This window comes from Phragmites australis, chromosome 5, assembly GCF_958298935.1.
Source record: "Phragmites australis chromosome 5, lpPhrAust1.1, whole genome shotgun sequence".
Lineage (NCBI taxonomy): Eukaryota > Viridiplantae > Streptophyta > Magnoliopsida > Poales > Poaceae > Phragmites > Phragmites australis.
In genome coordinates, this window is record NC_084925.1 from 31,328,203 (window position 1) to 31,342,682 (window position 14,480).

Genomic DNA, 14,480 nt, shown 5'->3' on the forward strand with positions numbered 1-14,480 from the left:
TGTAAGTCTTGCTTGGTTTGAATTAGGAGTCCTGATTTCTTATGGCTAAGACCCGTCGCACTTTAAATATGAGAGTGTCCTAGCCGATTGAGATCATGAACTAATCGATCAAAACATAATCTATCTTTCGTTTTTATCTCTTTTGTCTAGCTTCTGTAGTCATGTTCTCTCTTTCGATCTACATTGCTATTTGTTTTTTTATCTCAACGACCAAGAGCCAGCCATCGGCTATCCGCGCTCCGATGGGGTCCCTTCCAAGCGTGGGTGATGACGAAGGTCCGACAATGCAATGCCACGACCGGGGTATCCTGGGTGCTGCTCGTCGAATTGTGCACACGAGGTGCTCAGTGTTTGGCGTGACATCTTTTCGCGTCTACATACTTTTTGGCGACTCCGCTAGGGACCGAGTTATTCGGCTTTCTCCTAGCCGAATTCTAAAGCCCTAGCCATGTCTACTTTGAATATTGACAAAGACAACGTCATTATGCCGTCGTACGACGAGTTGCCGGAAGAGGCGTGTTTGGCAGTCGAAGCCAACTTGGAGCAACATCGCCAACAGTTGCTCTCACGCTATGTAAAGACTCGGCAAGGAGTATTCAAGAAAGAATATTCTCCACTGCCTACCGACCAAAGCCCTAAGGTACAAGCCAATGTGAGTTCTCAGCCCTCTTCTTCTCATGAAGATGTTGCTATTATGATCGATCGATCTGTTGGTGCAACCATGGCTAATAATGTCAAAAGGATGGTTGATGATACATTGGCTGAGAAAATTCGGCCTTTAGTTTTGCAAATTCATGAGGAACAAAATTTGAAAAAACCTGCCACTAGTAATGTTAGTGCTCCAATTTTATCTACTGTTGTTGATGCATTAACTAGTGTTTCTTATGCTCATTTAAATAATCCTTATGATGGCCGAACTAACCCGGGTAGTGTTGCACCTAATCATGTTCCTTCTTATGCAATTAAAACTGATGTGACACAAAACTCATATCAAACACAATATGCTAAGCCTTATGCTTCATCTTTGGCTCAAGCTCATAGAGCCGAAAGTTATCCCAATGTGCAAACACCCTATTACCAAGTCGTAGCATATAGTGTTCTACCTATACCATCACAAGGATCGGGCATCCCTTATGGGCTGATACCTGAACAAAACTTCACCATACCACCTCCTATCACTTCTTATGTGCCGAACGTACCTACACCACCACTTGAACCAGTAGCTAACCGTAATCAGCTTGTGGCCAATTATACTGAAATCATGCAAGAGCAAGTAGCTACTGTTTTGAGAGAACAGTTTGGCTTAGATGTTAGGAGAAAAGCTCGTGCATATCAAAAGCCGTATCCCGAGCACTATGACACAATCCCATATCCTCGTGGTTTTAAAGTTTCTGATTTTATGGAGTTTATCGGGGAGGATAATAGGACAACTAGGGAGCATATAGGCTAATTTCTTGCATAATTAGCTGAAGCTAGTTCCAATGATCTGCTAAAAATTAAATTATTTCCTTTATCATTGCCTGAAACCATTTTTACTTCATTTACATCTCTTGCTCCTAATTCTGTACATGTGTGGTCTCAATTAGAAGAGAAATTCCATGAATATTTTTATAGCGTTGATACCGAATTGAGACTCTTACATTTTACATCGGTTAAGCAAAAATATAATGAATCCATCACTGATTATATCAGGAGATTTAGAGATACAAAGAACCGATGTTTTAACTTGACACTTTCTGAAAAAGACATAGCTAAATTAGCTTATTTGGGTTTTTTTGTCTCATCTTAAGGAAAAGCTGGAATGTTATGAATTTCAGGATGTTAGCTAAATTTTGCAAAGAGCTCTAGCATTAGAAAGCTGGACTAAAGAGTCTAGGAATTTTCATAAATCAAATGATAAATTTAGAGTTGATCGTCCTAATGTTCATATGCTTGAGTATGAGTCTAAAAATTCAGACGATGATGATGTTGATGTGTGTGTAGCCAAATGAGCTTGGTCTTTTAAGTCTAAACCATTTGTTTGCTCCGCTCTTAAGTCGATTCCTCCCAAGAATCGATAAGAGAAAATTAAGTTCACTTTTGATGTAGCAAAGTGTGAAAGAATTTTTGATTATTTGCTACAAGAAAGACACATTAGGCTTCATCATGGTCATATGATTCCACCATTAGAAGAATTGAGGAAGTGAGTTTATTATAAATGGCATAACTCTTATTCTCATGCAACTAACGATTGCAATATTTTTCATCGACAGATTCAATCAGCCATTAACGAAGGACGATTAAAATTCTCGGAGATGCAAGTTGACAAGCAACCATTCCCGGTTAATGTTATTGATCTCCAAGACAAGAGTGTTCTAATTCGGCCAACTCAAGCCGAAACAGCTAAAGGAAAAAATGTAAACATTGGTGAAGATAGGTCAAAACCTTTGGAAGAGAACAAAAATTTGCTAAAAGAAATACTACTTGAGAAGACTCCCGAATGCAAGGAATTGATAAAAGTTGTGTTGAACACTTCGACCCCAGAGGGGCATGGCAATTCTAGGATGATCAAACCCAAAAATCCAGAGGTTGGCAGGTGGAAGATTAATAAAGCAAAGGGTCATGACAAAGTTGTAAAATTCAAACCCACTTTCAAGCAACTTCTGTCCAAGTATGAAAAGGATAAGGCCATCCAAACTCATGTGAATCGGTCAAATAATCTCAAGCGACCAAGATCACCTTTAAATCAAGAAGTGCTTGATCATCATCAACCAAAGGAGGATTGTGTTGCTGCTACTCACCCACCAGTTGGGCCGGAGCTGTGGCCATGGATGCCTCCTTCGATGTCTTTTCCTCCTTGCCTAACGTGGGGTTACAATGGTATGTGGATGCCTCCTCCTCCTGCGCAATTAAATTATTTTCATCTGGGTTGGACAAAATCACATAGGCCCGCTTTTGACAGAATATCACGTCCTATTCATGACCGATTGGAGCATACAAATCGATTTAGTGATGTTAGACAAGCTAAGAGTGTAAATAAAATACACTGGGTCAAGGAGAGTGGAGTTTCTACTCGGATTTGATATTCTAATGTTGTTGAAATAAGGATCCCTGCTGCTGATATATTAAAATTAGTTTGATGAAAGTGGCTGCTGAAGAGCTTGGCATGGGTCCCATTACTATTAGCAATAAATCGATCAAATCTGAAAATATATCTACTGTTGTTTATGTTGTTTTAAAGGATGATAATCATGAGACAAGTAGTAGCAAGTCACCTTATAAGTATCTACAACCGAGGTGTTATCCCTCCGGCTTATCTCACACGAAAAAGAGAAGATTGCAGCGGCTACCCGAGCGTGGGTGATAACAAATGTCCGACAACGCAGTGCCATGACCGAGGTATCATGGGTGTTGCTCGCTGGATTATGCACACGAGATGCTCAGTGTTTAGCATGACATCTTTTCGCGCCAATATCATGTATAAATGTACATCGATTCAATGAACGAAACCCAATTTTCATTTCCCAATTCTTGACTCAGATTGTTTTTCTATTTGTTCTACAATATCTTGTATTGTATCATTTGTATGAGGGCCTCGTGTGTTTGAGTTTCTGGTGGAAATTTACAAGGTTAAGGACAATTCTAAAACATACTTGAAATTTTAGGGGTTTATCAAAAATCTCTTAATAACATATTTTTCTTTTTATTCTTCCATCTATAACTATTCTATGATGCTAAATACTCTCCTATGATTGTTGGCTACATGATGTGATGCATGCATGGCTTACTAAGGTGGCGTAGTGATATCTAGCATTACTTCCAACATCTCGAGGATCATTCCCCAATCTAGAATTTTATTATTTGGACAATTTATTCACATACCCTCTCTGGTCATAAAAACATGTTCGTTTGGACAAGATTTTGTCAAACTTATAAAATTTTGACTAACAATGGCTTTAAAAATATTTAGTTTGGAAACCTTAAAATCATATATGTAGATTTCTCTTGAAAAATGCTTCCATAATATCACAAATTTAATGAATTTTATAAATATATTCTAATATAAAATAGTGATAAAAGTTATGTATTGGAGACTATATCTTCTAAAACGTCATGTATTTATGACTGGAGAGAGTATTTTTTTAATATTTATCCTATTTAAGCGTGCAAAATCATAGTGATTGATCTAATTTAATGGTTTAGGATACTATGAAAATCATTCTAGGGGCTACATTGTCATCAGGCACCATTAAACCAACCTAGAATTTCATTACTTGGACTATTTATTCACATACTTTTGAATACTAGCTGAATGTCCATGTGTTGCAACTGATTTTCAGTAAACAAATATTATAGTTCTAAACTCTATTAATTGAGCTACTCAACGTTCACAAGCTGAATGTCCATGTGTTGCAACTGTCTGAATGTCTGTTCTCTTGCTTAGCACTCGTCCCAGAAGTTATGACTCGGGACATGTTTGGCGTTTGTGCGTCAGTTCTTTCATGCTGTGGCCTCCTGTATTTGGTTGATTTTGTTCATTCACTATTGGCATCTAAAACACCACAAAGGAGTTACAAATTCTAAGATCTATTAGATAATATGGGCTAGGACTGTATTGTCATGGCCATCCTGGGACTACATGCTATCGAGGCCCGCAAAGACCACCTTGCTCACAGTCGCAGCCTCACACGTCTCCAATGGTATCTGCAGCTCCAATACTCCATGTCCCCATCATTCCCTGTGTGCTAGCTTGTCCTCTCTCCTGAAAGCTCTGCCTCGTCCTGAGAACAGAGGAGGCTTTTTCCGTCCCTTGCGCTTGCCGGACATGAGGACCGGTGCGGTCCGCTGCCTGATGTGCCGGTGCCGAGCGCCACAGTCCTCCATGGGCGCGGCGTTTTCGGTTCTGCTTGGCATGGCGGCGGGGGAATGGTCTCGCGGGCGCCACCGCCGCGGGAGAGGAGAGGAGAGGAGAGGAAGTCGAGCTAAAGATCTGTTCAAGGACACGCGGCATCTCCAGTTTCCTGACGCTTGATGATTCGTGTCAGGAAGATGGGGCGAGATGGCACTTGGTTGACTCCTCTTGCCGATCGGTCTCCGACTCGGACGATGCTCACGTTTCCTTGTCCGAACGGCTCGCGGAGCGGCTCACGGCGCGCTCAATAAAAAGGCACCTGCTGGCCTCACACTTCTCCACAGTCCACTCGGAAGCCACGAACCAACACGGCGCACTTGCAGTACGTGACATGGCGACAATGTCTCGTGTCCTGCTCGTCGCGTTAGCGGCGCTGCTCTTCGTCGTCGGCCCGTGCCACGCAAGGCCGGTGCCACAACCGACGGCGTCGTTGGCGGCGCAAGGGAAGGTGGTGGACGGCATCACGGCCATCTACAACTTCGGCGACTCCCTATCGGACACCGGGAATCTCCTCCGGGAAGGTGACGTTGCCGGCATGCTGCAGTACACCACGGGCCTCCCCTACGGCTCTGCCATTGGCGGCGCCACCGGACGATGTTCCGACGGATACCTCATAATAGACTTCCTCGCTAAGGATCTCGGGTTGCCACTGCTCAAGCCGTACCTCGACAAGGGCGCTGACTTCACGCACGGCGTCAACTTTGCCGTCGCAGGCGCCACTGCCCTCGACGCGGCGGCGCTCACAAGGAGAGGGGTCTCTGTCCCCCACACCAACAGCTCCCTAGCTGTCCAGCTGCAATGGTTCAAAGACTTCGTGAGTGCCAACGCAAAGTCCCCTCAAGAGATCCGCGAGAAGCTGGCTCATTCGCTGGTCATGGTGGGAGAGATCGGCGGCAACGACTACAACTACGCCTTCGTGGCGAACAAGCCTGCGACCGGCGGCGAACGCAACCTCTACAACGTCGGCCGCATGGTGACCGCCGTGGTCGAGGCGATGACGCTCGTCCCGGACGTCGTGAGTTCCGTCACGAGCGCGTCCAGGGAGCTGCTCGACATGGGCGCGACGCGGCTGGTGATCCCGGGCAACTTCCCGTTGGGGTGCGTGCCGAGCTACATGGCCGTGGTGAACGAGACGGACCCCGCTGCGTACGACGGCAACGGCTGCCTCGCCAGCCTGAACCTCTTCGCGCAGATGCACAACGTGCTGCTGCAGCAGGGCATCCGGGAGCTGCGCGCGTCGTACCCGTCCGCGACGATCGCCTACGCCGACTACTTCTACGTGTACGTGCAGATGCTCAGGGACGCCAGTAAGATGGGGTTCGACAAGGGGAGCCTGACCAAGGCGTGTTGCGGCGCCGGCGCCGGCGCCGGCGCGTACAACTTCGGCATGGACCGGATGTGCGGCGCGCCGGGCGCGTCGGTGTGCGCGAGGCCCGACGAGCGCATCAGCTGGGACGGCGTGCACCTGACGCAGCGCGCGTACAGCGTCATGAGCGATCTGCTCTACCATAGGGGCTTCGCGTCGCCTGCGCCAGTGGAGTTCCCACGTCTATGAAGACAATCTTGCTTCATCTGTTTCTAGTTAGAATTCTAAATTTGTATTCCACTTTTCAGTCTTGTACGAAGCTTAGCCATTTATGAACATCTATGTTTACATTGTAAATCAAACGATACAAGCCATGCAATTACTTATTAACTGATCTGGTTCCAGTTCAAATTTTAAGGCAAGCGTTAAGCTTGTCCTAACCTACACTGCTTAGCAATTAGCGACGCGAATTTTACTCGGACCACCACCGTAGCATATAAAAGTACCAAAGGTTTCTTTCAAAAAAAAGGAAATTGCTATTTATCTGTTGACAAAAAAGAGAAAAAATCTGTCGAATTTCTTATCATAGGATCCGCGTTAAGATTCGTGTGGCCTTCTTCTCCGATGACTTCTCCAGTGAGCTCGAGTATTCTCCGGCCAAGGCTAGGATTAGGGTTAAGGATTGGGTTTAGGGTTCGGGTTTTTGGGAAAGGGATTCGTAGCTTCCGACAGTAGAGAGAGGCTTAGGGAAGCTGCCAGGCCGATGGTGGTGGGCGGGATGGCAAGGCAGTGAGGGTGCCGCTCGCTGCGGTGGTGGTGGACCGCCGGTTGGGCGCCGACGATGGTGGTGGGGGCATCGAGGTTGGAGTGGTTAGTGGTGGCGGCGGTCGAGGGCAACAGCTCTGGGTGACGGGGGCGCCGTCGAAGCCGGGGCGAGGCGGTGGTGGAGGTGGGGGCGAATGACAGCCGGCTCAGAGGTGAGGGCGGTAGTGGTGGCGGGGCAGCGACGAAGGAGGAAAGGGCGGCTGAGGTGGGCGGGCCACGTTGACGCTAGGTACGGCAACCGGCAAGGCATCAAGGTGGCAACGGAGGTGGGCGGGCCACGACGGCGCTAGGGACGGTGTTGACGAGGTGTCAAGGTGGCGACACGTGAGATGGGGCGAAGCAGCAAAAGCGGCAGTGGCATTGTGTGGTGGAACGAGTGAGGATTAGGGTTAGAGTTCTTTTATACATGGTGCAAGCCTATCTGAATTCTTAGATGAAGATCAAACGGTTCAAAAATCGACAGATTTTTCACATATAAATCTTCCAACAGATAACTAGATAGAACCAAAAGAAAAATGGCAAAGGTTACATTTCCGATAGCTGAGGGGTTTATCTGCAAATGAGCAAGATAAAATAGAAGCCAAGCACTACCCTCATCCGCCATTCTCCCCTGCGGGTGTGGTGCTTTGCTTCGTTCCCTTCGCCGGCGATGACGTGCTTGGAGGTGCCCCCTCGCCCCGGCCTTTGCCCGTCCAGGTGCCAGCCCCGCGGCCCACGGTTGCCTCCACTGCGGCTTGGCCTCTCCACCGCCACCTCCTCCTCATGCAGGTGGGCTCGTTTCTCCTGCCGCCCTTGTATTTTGAGGTTTGTCTGTACTAGTATGGATAGGCTCATAGGCGGTAGTTGGCGCTGGAATTATTTTGTTCACTGAAAGAAACAGTGAAGAGGAGCTCAAATTTCTACTCATGATGTGAAATACAGCCATGTTAAGTATGTACCTATGCCTCAAGAAAGCCTCTTTCTTTGTGGAATCAAAATTCAGAATTTTCCTAGTAGAACTAATTGGCAAATTTTGCTTGTGAATGTGCTGATATGCTACTACTTGCTTTTTCGTTGACGAAATACAGGCCCTTTGGAAAAGAAAGTATAGAAACTTTGCCGTAGCATTGTATTATTTTTTTCTTGCATTTTATCCCAGGCTTTGCTATTTCTTGAGGAAACCCCAAGCTCTACAATTGTTGGCTTTAATATACTTATTACTGCCTTATGTTCACACAGGGTTTGCACTCTAGTGTCCCGACAGCTACCGATTTGCAATGCACAGTCATGTGAGATTACCTGTTCATCCTTTTAATAGTTTTCCTCCATAGAAGTATGTGGTACATGCAATTTATCTTCATAGCGTACGTCATCCTCTGCGATGCAGATGCTGATGATTTACAGGTAGCTGCTCCTCAGAGCCCCACCACTGTTCGGTCAAGGTTGCTTGCTGCAGAAAGAGAGGAGGCAAAAGCTGTTCTGTCATTATTCTTGAGACAGAAAGGTTTGAGAAGTACGCTAGCTGCACGGATTGTCAACAAATCAGATGGTTTCATTGAGCACCTTGTATCAAAGCTCCAAATTTCTTACAGATCTCGATATGCTGAAGGTTTTGCATTCTTTTTACTATGTTTTTCTGTATTTGTATGTCTTCTTATTGGTTCTGAACTTTTGACAGCATATTTATTTTTCAGGAAGGGAGCTGAGCACACCTGAGATTAGAGATGCTCTCCTTCCGTATCTAGAAGCTCTTTCTAGAGAACATGGTGATAGTTTGGTCGAGGTGGTGGAGAACTTCCCTGATCCTTTTTCTATGGAAAGGGAAGCCTTGTCTTCTATGGCACTTACACCCACAAGCTCAAATAAACAAAAGGCAATTGCTCGAATAAGCACCCCAACCTCAGGGGGAGCCCTCCCTGAGCTAGTGCTCTACCTACTAGACCTTGGCATGGATCATGAGGAGATCAAGAATATCGTGCGAAAGTTCCCAGCATTTGCATATTACAATGTGGATCGCAAGATCAAACCCCTGGTGGAACTACTACTTGAGCTTGGTGTGCCAAGGTCTAGTATACCAGGAATCATAAAGAAGAGGCCTCAGTTATGTGGAATCAGCATGTCAGATAATCTTAAACCTATGATGGTTTATTTGGAGAACATTGGTGTCAACAAAGCTCGGTGGAGCAAGGTGATTTGCCGGTTCCCCGCACTTCTCACGTATAGCAGGCACAAGGTGGAGACAACTGTGAGCTTTCTTACTGAGCTAGGAGTTTCCAAGGAAAACATTGGCAAGATCCTGACACGATGTCCTCATCTCATGAGCTACAGTGTCAACGATAATCTCAGACCAACTGCTGAATACTTCCGGTCGATTGGTGCAGATGCTGCATCTCTTATTCAGAAAAGCCCACAGGCTTTTGGTCTGAACGTCGAGGTGAAGTTAAAGCCAATCACAGAATTTTTCATGTTGAGAGGGTTTAGCATGGAGGAAATAGGCATTATGGTGAACAGATTTGGAATTATTCACACACTCAGCTTGGAAGAAAACTTGCTTCCGAAATATGAATTTTTCTTGACGATGGAATACCCAAGGGGTGAGCTCGTGAAATTTCCTCAATACTTTGGGTACAGCTTGGAGCAGCGGATAAAACCTCGGTATGCTCAGATGACCGGTTGTGGGGTGAGATTGATTTTGAACCAGATGCTGTCAGTATCAGATGCCAGATTTGAGGAAATTCTACAAAAGAGGGTCGGAGTTTGAAAAGACAATAATTTCAGATGAGCACAATTTTGGACTTCATTTGAGAACAATCATCACTGCGATATATACAACGTAGTTATTTCAGAGCAAGTAGCTTCTTTGCATGGCCTTGATGCATGTGCAAAATTTGGAGGTGAACAAATTTGATGTATAACCATGCGTGATTTAGGTAGCTAGTCGAGTTAATTTTTGCAAGGGCATGGACTACACTTTTGGCAAATACCCTTATCAGAAAATGCCAATTGCAGTTGTTATTACTCAATTCGATGGAGTGCTTGTTGCTCAGTTATGTAACAGTAGTATCCGTGATAGCAGTTGTAGTTGTAGCCTGTTTAGTTAGCATTTCTGTTAGTTTATCTTGAATAAAACAGTTAAAAATGCTTCTTCTTGAGTGCATCTGCATATGTACACAGCAGGAAGAGAACAGGAAAAATATATGATAACATCAGATTCTCATGTATCACTGAAATTTTAATAGATCAATCAGTGTAGGGAATGGTTTGTACATGATAAAAGTTACAGTACACAAACCGCAGGTTTAACGTTTATCGACTTGCCACCCAACCATCACCCATCAAAGCTGATTACACACACCGATGTAATCCAGACAAACCCTAAGTTTTCTTTTACATCAAATGTCTTCTAGGGTTGCGTCGAGGCCAGAACTGCAAAGATTGTTCCTTGGTGCACTCCGGTGCTCGCCTCCAGATCATGAAGAATCCACCGATGAGGCAGTTGACCAACCTGATAAAATGGAACCGCGTTAAGAAATGTTGAAACTTGCGGTGAGGCAGTGACTTTTTATATTGAGTACACTATAAAAGGCAGCAAGATCAATAGCAGTTTCCCTGATGCCATCATAAAGAGAACTAATTGGTTATTCATTAAATTGAATAAGAAATGGAGCACAACAGGGCATGCAAGCAAGATCGCATTCCACACAATAGAGTATAGACATCACGATACCACACAAATGAAAAGGGTATTTCAGTTGCATAGTAAAAACAAATCAGAGCACAACACTTCATACGGCAAATGATACAATTAATCAGGAAGAATACACACGTCTCAAAAAAAAAATTGTTCAGATATACTTGTAGCATATGGTCTTACAAGTTCACAAATCTGTACCAAACACGATACAAGGGTACTCCAGTAAAGGGGTAAAAAAATGATGCGTTATTTTCTCAACAATAGGAGGCAGAAGTATCTGCCCGTAAGGCAGCTCACCCAGTCCGCAGTGCTTAATTCCTGCTTGAAGGGCATTTTTTGTTTCAACCGTCAGCACAAAATATACAATTGAATTGCAACATGGAATTAGCCTCTGGCGTTAATATCAGCTTCAACAAATAATCAGTTATTTTAACTATTTTTTACATGAAGGGAAGGTGTTTCATGCTTATGAAAACTTCCCAATATTTATAATTGGAATGCAAAAGAAGTTGAGATACAATTACATGAAAAATGCCATCATAATAACTGATTTCGTCAAGCATACGGAACCTACTGTTACAGCCAAAATTTCAGCTTATGTGTGCCTTGAGCTAAAGTAATAGTTTGTATGGAGCCTTGATACCAAATTTCACCAGGTTTAAGAAAGCCTTGTGAACATAACTAATTAGAAACAGCATCACAGAGTGAGCAGAGCATTTTCAATATTTATATTGAAAACAGCTTTCAACATCCAGAAACACAATATTACTAATACAATGCAAAAAAATGTATTAAACATTGTAGCGGCATTACATCATCAAATGCGCTCTTTGCAGCAAGACTGCAATGACACTAAGGCTCTGTTTGTTTATTGCTGCTAATTCTGGTTTCTCTGGTGTTAGAAGTTAAAAGACAGAAGCACAAACAAACAGTGTTACGGAAAAGTGATGCCAAAGTTTGTTTCTGGAAAAAATAAACTAGAAATTGACAAGCTGACTGAGAGTATTTTTTCTGAGAAGTTACACTACGAAGTTAAAAATGTATTGTAAACATCAAAAACAGATTTTCAGAAAAAACAAAAACACTACCTTTTAAAATAATTAAAATCAAAAGCAACAAACAAACAGCCCCTAAATAGCACAAATAATACAGAGGGCAACAAAAAGAAGAACACTCTTCTTCTTAAGCATATTGAATACATACCTACAGTACTTTAGTCAAGCGTACTACATCAGCTATAAAAATTCATCGAAGACATGGAAATCAAGAACGGACCGTCTCTTCTAGCGTCGCACATTGAGCATCTCCTTGGCCTCTTCCTGCTCGACCTGCAGGGAATCGCTGGCATACTTGCTAAGCAGCTCCTTCTTCTTCCTCTCTAAGACCATCCGCTCAATCTCCTTCTCATCGGGTAGCGGCACATGTGCAACAAATTCCCTCCCAGCCTCCTCCCCCTTCTCTCTTTCCCTTTTCTCTTCCTCGTACTTCCTCTCCTCCTCGACCTCCTCCTCCACCCCTTCAAACAGCACCTCCCTAGCAGCCTCCCCACCGCGCCCACCTGCCGCAGCCACCTTGCCGCTCACCACCCCCTTCATGGCTTCCCGCCGCACCCTCTCCACGCGGTGCCACTCATTGACGATCTCCGTCCGCATGCGCTTCTCGGCGGTGGCCTCGAGGGGCTCCAGCACGCCGTCCTCGTCGTCGTAGTACCCGTAGTAGCCGGCGTTGATGCGCTTGTGGATCTCGTAGCGGGTGCGGCGCTTGCGTATCTCAGGTGGCTTTTCGAAGAGCTCGCGCACGCCGGGGAGCTTCCTGGCGGCGCCGAAGTAGCGGTACCCGGGGCCACGGCCGGAGGGGTTGGGGACGGCGACGATGTTGCCATCGAGGTCGGTCATGAGCGGCGCGTTGGAGCTGCGGGAGTAGTCGCGGCCGCCAAGCTCGACGATGCGTCGCTCCCAGTGGCCGCGCTCGCGGAGGAGCTTGTTGATCTCGTCGTTGAGGTCGCGGAGGCGGTGCTCGCCGAGGCCCTCGTTCTGGATCTCGGCGACCTTGGCACCAATCTCGCGGAGGATCTCGGAGCGCCAGCGCTCGGCGTCGGCGAGGTCGCGGCATTCGGATGCGAGGTAGGGCCGGCGCTCGCGGGGCTTGCGCTTCTCCTCCTGCTTCATCGTGATGAAGCGGTTCAGCATCGACTGCGCCTTCTCCTCGTTGCGAGCCATGGAGGCCGGTCGGGGGGAGACAACGGCCGGCGGCGGCGGCGGCGGCGGCGAGGTTCTTGAGGGGGGTTGGGACGTGAGGAGGGAGGAGGCGGGCGGGTTCGATTGGGCTCGAATCGATAGGGATTTGCGGGAGCCGGCTTCGATGGCTTGGCTTCGCGGCTGGCTCCGGTTCGGATCCGTCCTGTCTCCCTGGTCGGTTTGGTGGCGTCTGATGAGGATCCAACGGTCAGATGGATGGAGGAGAGGAGAAGGTCAGGTGTTTGTGATTTTTTTTAGACCTGCTTTTACAGTGTGCTTCTCTTTCGGATTGAAATGGAGTAGGAAGTTTAAATTCCATGACTATTTCCTAGTATTTAGACCTGAGGCACGTTGCCATCCTTTTGAAATTATCGAGTGCATATAGGCTATAATTAGATTCAATCCTCATTGGTTAAGAAGAAAATTAAAATAGTTTTCCAGCTAATGAAAGGGATGGGATCAAATCACCTTCCATCCCTAGTAACTTGTATTCAGATATCTGAGCTACACATGCAGTAAAAAATGTTTTCATATCAAATAGGTGCCAATACCAAGTCAACACGAGCACACACACAAGTTAACATAACACAACGCAAAGGTACCAAAACAAATGTCTCCTAAATGCACAACGCCCTAAGCAAACTCAAAATTTCAAACCTAAGGTAGAGTCCTGCACAGCATCAGATAATGTCGGGATTGTTACTGTACAAAACACCAATCAACCTGACATATCGATATTGCATTGGATTTCTGTGATTTTGTGACAATCAACGTTAGAGAATGAATTACTATAATTAGTCCCTGGGTAGCATTGTCGTCAACATTTGTTGAGTGCCGGCAGGCAACCTAGTTGCATATCAAACGTCATGTGAGCGTTGGTGTTAGAATGACCGATTATGAATATGGGTGTCTGTCGGTGTATCAGGAACCGGGGGTCTCTGAGTCCCGAGGCCAGGCCGGCCATCCGCCACGTGTCGCCATCCCGCGAGGTCCCTCCGGCGGAATGAGGAAAGTTCAAGTTCTAGGAGAAGGTGCTCGGGGCCATAGTCACTGGTTCCCGAGCATCCCAGTTCCCCGATGATTCGTAAAGTCTAAGTTCCGGGAAGAAAGTGCTCGGGGAGGTGCCCGGTCACCCCCGAGCACCCTAGTCCCCCGACGATCAGAAAAGCTAAGTTCCGGGAGAGAGAGCTCGGGGACTGCGCGCGGCAGCCCCCGAGCGCTCAGTTCCCCGAGGGTCAGTGTGAAAGTGCTCGGGAGGGAGTGCTCGGGGCTGCACGTGGCAGCCCCCGGGCTCTCGGTTCCCCGAAAGATCTATGCAAAAGTGCTCGGGAGAGAGTGCTCGGGGTTGCACGTGGCGGCCCCCGAGCACTCGGTTCCCCGAAGGTTCGTACAAGAGTACTCGGGAGAGAGTGCTCGGGGAGGTGAACAGTACCCCCGAGCGCCCGGTACCCCGAGGGCGAAGATAGGCATTCTCGGGAGAGAGTGCTCGGGGAGATGAACAGTACCCCCGAGCACTCGGTGCCCCGACGACTCAGAAAGACCTCCGAG

General features: G+C 46.3%; 3 protein-coding genes across 4 annotated transcripts; 2 read left to right on the plus strand and 1 right to left on the minus strand.

Moving 5' to 3' along the window:
• The first annotated feature begins 5,197 nt into the window (after positions 1–5,197).
• On the plus strand, positions 5,198–6,446 carry LOC133917974 (acetylajmalan esterase-like). Its single transcript, XM_062361773.1, has one exon. The coding sequence runs from the start codon at positions 5,223–5,225 to the stop codon at positions 6,444–6,446; it is 1,224 nt and encodes a 407-aa protein (XP_062217757.1). The 5' UTR covers positions 5,198–5,222.
• A 1,158-nt stretch (positions 6,447–7,604) lies between these two features.
• On the plus strand, positions 7,605–10,153 carry LOC133919233 (transcription termination factor MTERF5, chloroplastic-like). Its single transcript, XM_062363566.1, has 4 exons — positions 7,605–7,790; positions 8,241–8,290; positions 8,389–8,610; positions 8,696–10,153. Exons 1-4 carry the CDS (start codon positions 7,672–7,674, stop codon positions 9,760–9,762), a joined length of 1,458 nt encoding a protein of 485 aa, XP_062219550.1. The 5' UTR covers positions 7,605–7,671; the 3' UTR covers positions 9,763–10,153.
• Positions 10,154–10,220: 67 nt separating this feature from the next.
• LOC133919234 (uncharacterized) lies at positions 10,221–13,063 on the minus strand. Of its 2 annotated transcripts, none has more exons than XR_009909903.1 (2): positions 11,899–13,063; positions 10,221–10,506 (listed from the first exon to the last, which is right to left on the minus strand). XR_009909903.1 is itself a non-coding variant. In XM_062363567.1 (2 exons), exon 1 carries the CDS (start codon positions 12,912–12,914, stop codon positions 11,979–11,981), a length of 936 nt encoding a protein of 311 aa, XP_062219551.1. In that variant the 5' UTR covers positions 12,915–13,052; the 3' UTR covers positions 10,221–10,506; positions 11,971–11,978. The 2 variants fall into 2 exon arrangements, 1 of the variants encoding a protein (XP_062219551.1); XM_062363567.1 differs by having other exon boundaries at positions 11,971–13,052.
• Positions 13,064–14,480: the final 1,417 nt, after the last annotated feature.